At 43.9% G+C, this 1,549-nt stretch overlaps 1 protein-coding gene across 1 annotated transcript; it reads left to right on the plus strand.

The window, feature by feature from the left end:
- Positions 1 to 291: 291 nt before the first annotated feature.
- Positions 292 to 763, plus strand: LOC123462262 (60S ribosomal protein L23a-like). The gene has a single exon (XM_045155382.1). It carries the CDS (start codon positions 292 to 294, stop codon positions 760 to 762), a length of 471 nt encoding a protein of 156 aa, XP_045011317.1. The 3' UTR covers position 763.
- The last annotated feature ends 786 nt before the right edge of the window (positions 764 to 1,549 follow it).

Raw genomic sequence — 1,549 nt, forward strand, 5'->3', positions numbered from 1 at the left:
CCCTACCTTGAAAAACAAGATAAAACTAAATTTAAAAATTGGACTGGAGGGCTGGAGAGATGGCTTAGCGGTTAAGCGCTTGCCTGTGAAGCCTAAAGACCCTGGTTTTATATTCCCCAGGACCCACATAAGCCAAATGCACAAGGTGGCACATGCATCTGGAGTTCGTTTGTGGTGGCTGGAGGTCCTGGCGTACCCATTCTCTCTCTCTCTGCCTCTTTCTCTGTTTGTCGCTCTCAAATAAATAAATGATACTTTCTTTAAAAAATTGGACTAGAGCTTTTCGCCAAGATGGCGCCGAAAGCGAAGAAGGAAGCTCCTGCCCCTCCCAAAGCTGAAGCCAAAGCAAAGGCCTTGAAAGCTAAGAAGGCGGTGCTGAAAGGCGTCCACAGCCACAAAAAAAAGAAGATCCGCACGTCACCCACCTTCCGACGGCCGAAGACCCTGCAGCTCCGGAGGCAGCCTAAATACCCTCGGAAGAGTGCCCCCAGGAGAAACAAGCTTGACCACTATGCCATCATCAAATTGCCACTGACCACTGAGTCAGCCATGAAGAAGATAGAAGACAACAATACACTTGTGTTCATTGTGGATGTCAAGGCCAACAAGCATCAGATCAAACAGGCTGTGAAGAAACTCTATGACATTGATGTGGCCAAAGTCAACACCCTGATCAGGCCTGATGGAGAGAAGAAGGCATATGTTCGCCTGGCTCCTGATTATGATGCTTTGGATGTTGCCAACAAAATTGGGATCATCTAAACTGAATCCAGCTGGCTAATTCTAAATACACCTTTTTTTTCACTAAAAAAAAAAAAAAAAAAAAATTGGACTAGAGAGATGATTCAGCAGTTAAAGGTGTTTGCTTGCAAAGCCTGCCAGCCTGGGTTTGAGTCCCCAGTACCCACATAAAGCCAAATGACCAAAGTGGCCCATGCATCTGGAGTTCATTTGCAGTAGCAAGAAGTCCTGGTGCATTCTGTCTCTCCCTTCCCCTACCCCCTCCTTGCTAATAAAAAAAAAATGGTGGCTGGAGAGACAGCTCAGCACCTAAGACACTTGCCTGTAAAGCCTAATGACCAAAGTTTTATTCCCCAGTACCCATGTAAAGCTAGATGCACAAAGTGAAGCATGTGTCTAGAGTTTGCTTGGAGCAGCTGAAGGCCCTGGCACACCCATTCTCTCTGTCTCTCTTCTCTCTATCACTCTCTGCTTGCAAGTACATAGAAACAATATTAAATTTTTTATTTTCTTCTTAAAAAAATTAAAAGCCATAAGAATTGTACATATTAATGGGAAACAACTGTGATGTTTTGATACATGTATACATTGGGTAGTTGGTCTAGATACTTCTCTCTTATACTAGGATTCTCAAGTGTAAGAGAAACAATAAAATGTACTTATAAGAGGAATTTTGTAAGACTGGCTCACCAATACCAAAAGGGCCACTGCAGGCTAGATGGCTGAGTTAAACACGTAGCTGTTTACTCCAAGAAACTAACACCTTGGAATAAGAAGGACCAAAGATGCATCCCCAGCCCAACAGTGA

This window comes from Jaculus jaculus, chromosome 7 (assembly GCF_020740685.1).
Source record: "Jaculus jaculus isolate mJacJac1 chromosome 7, mJacJac1.mat.Y.cur, whole genome shotgun sequence".
Taxonomy (NCBI): Eukaryota; Metazoa; Chordata; class Mammalia; order Rodentia; family Dipodidae; genus Jaculus; species Jaculus jaculus.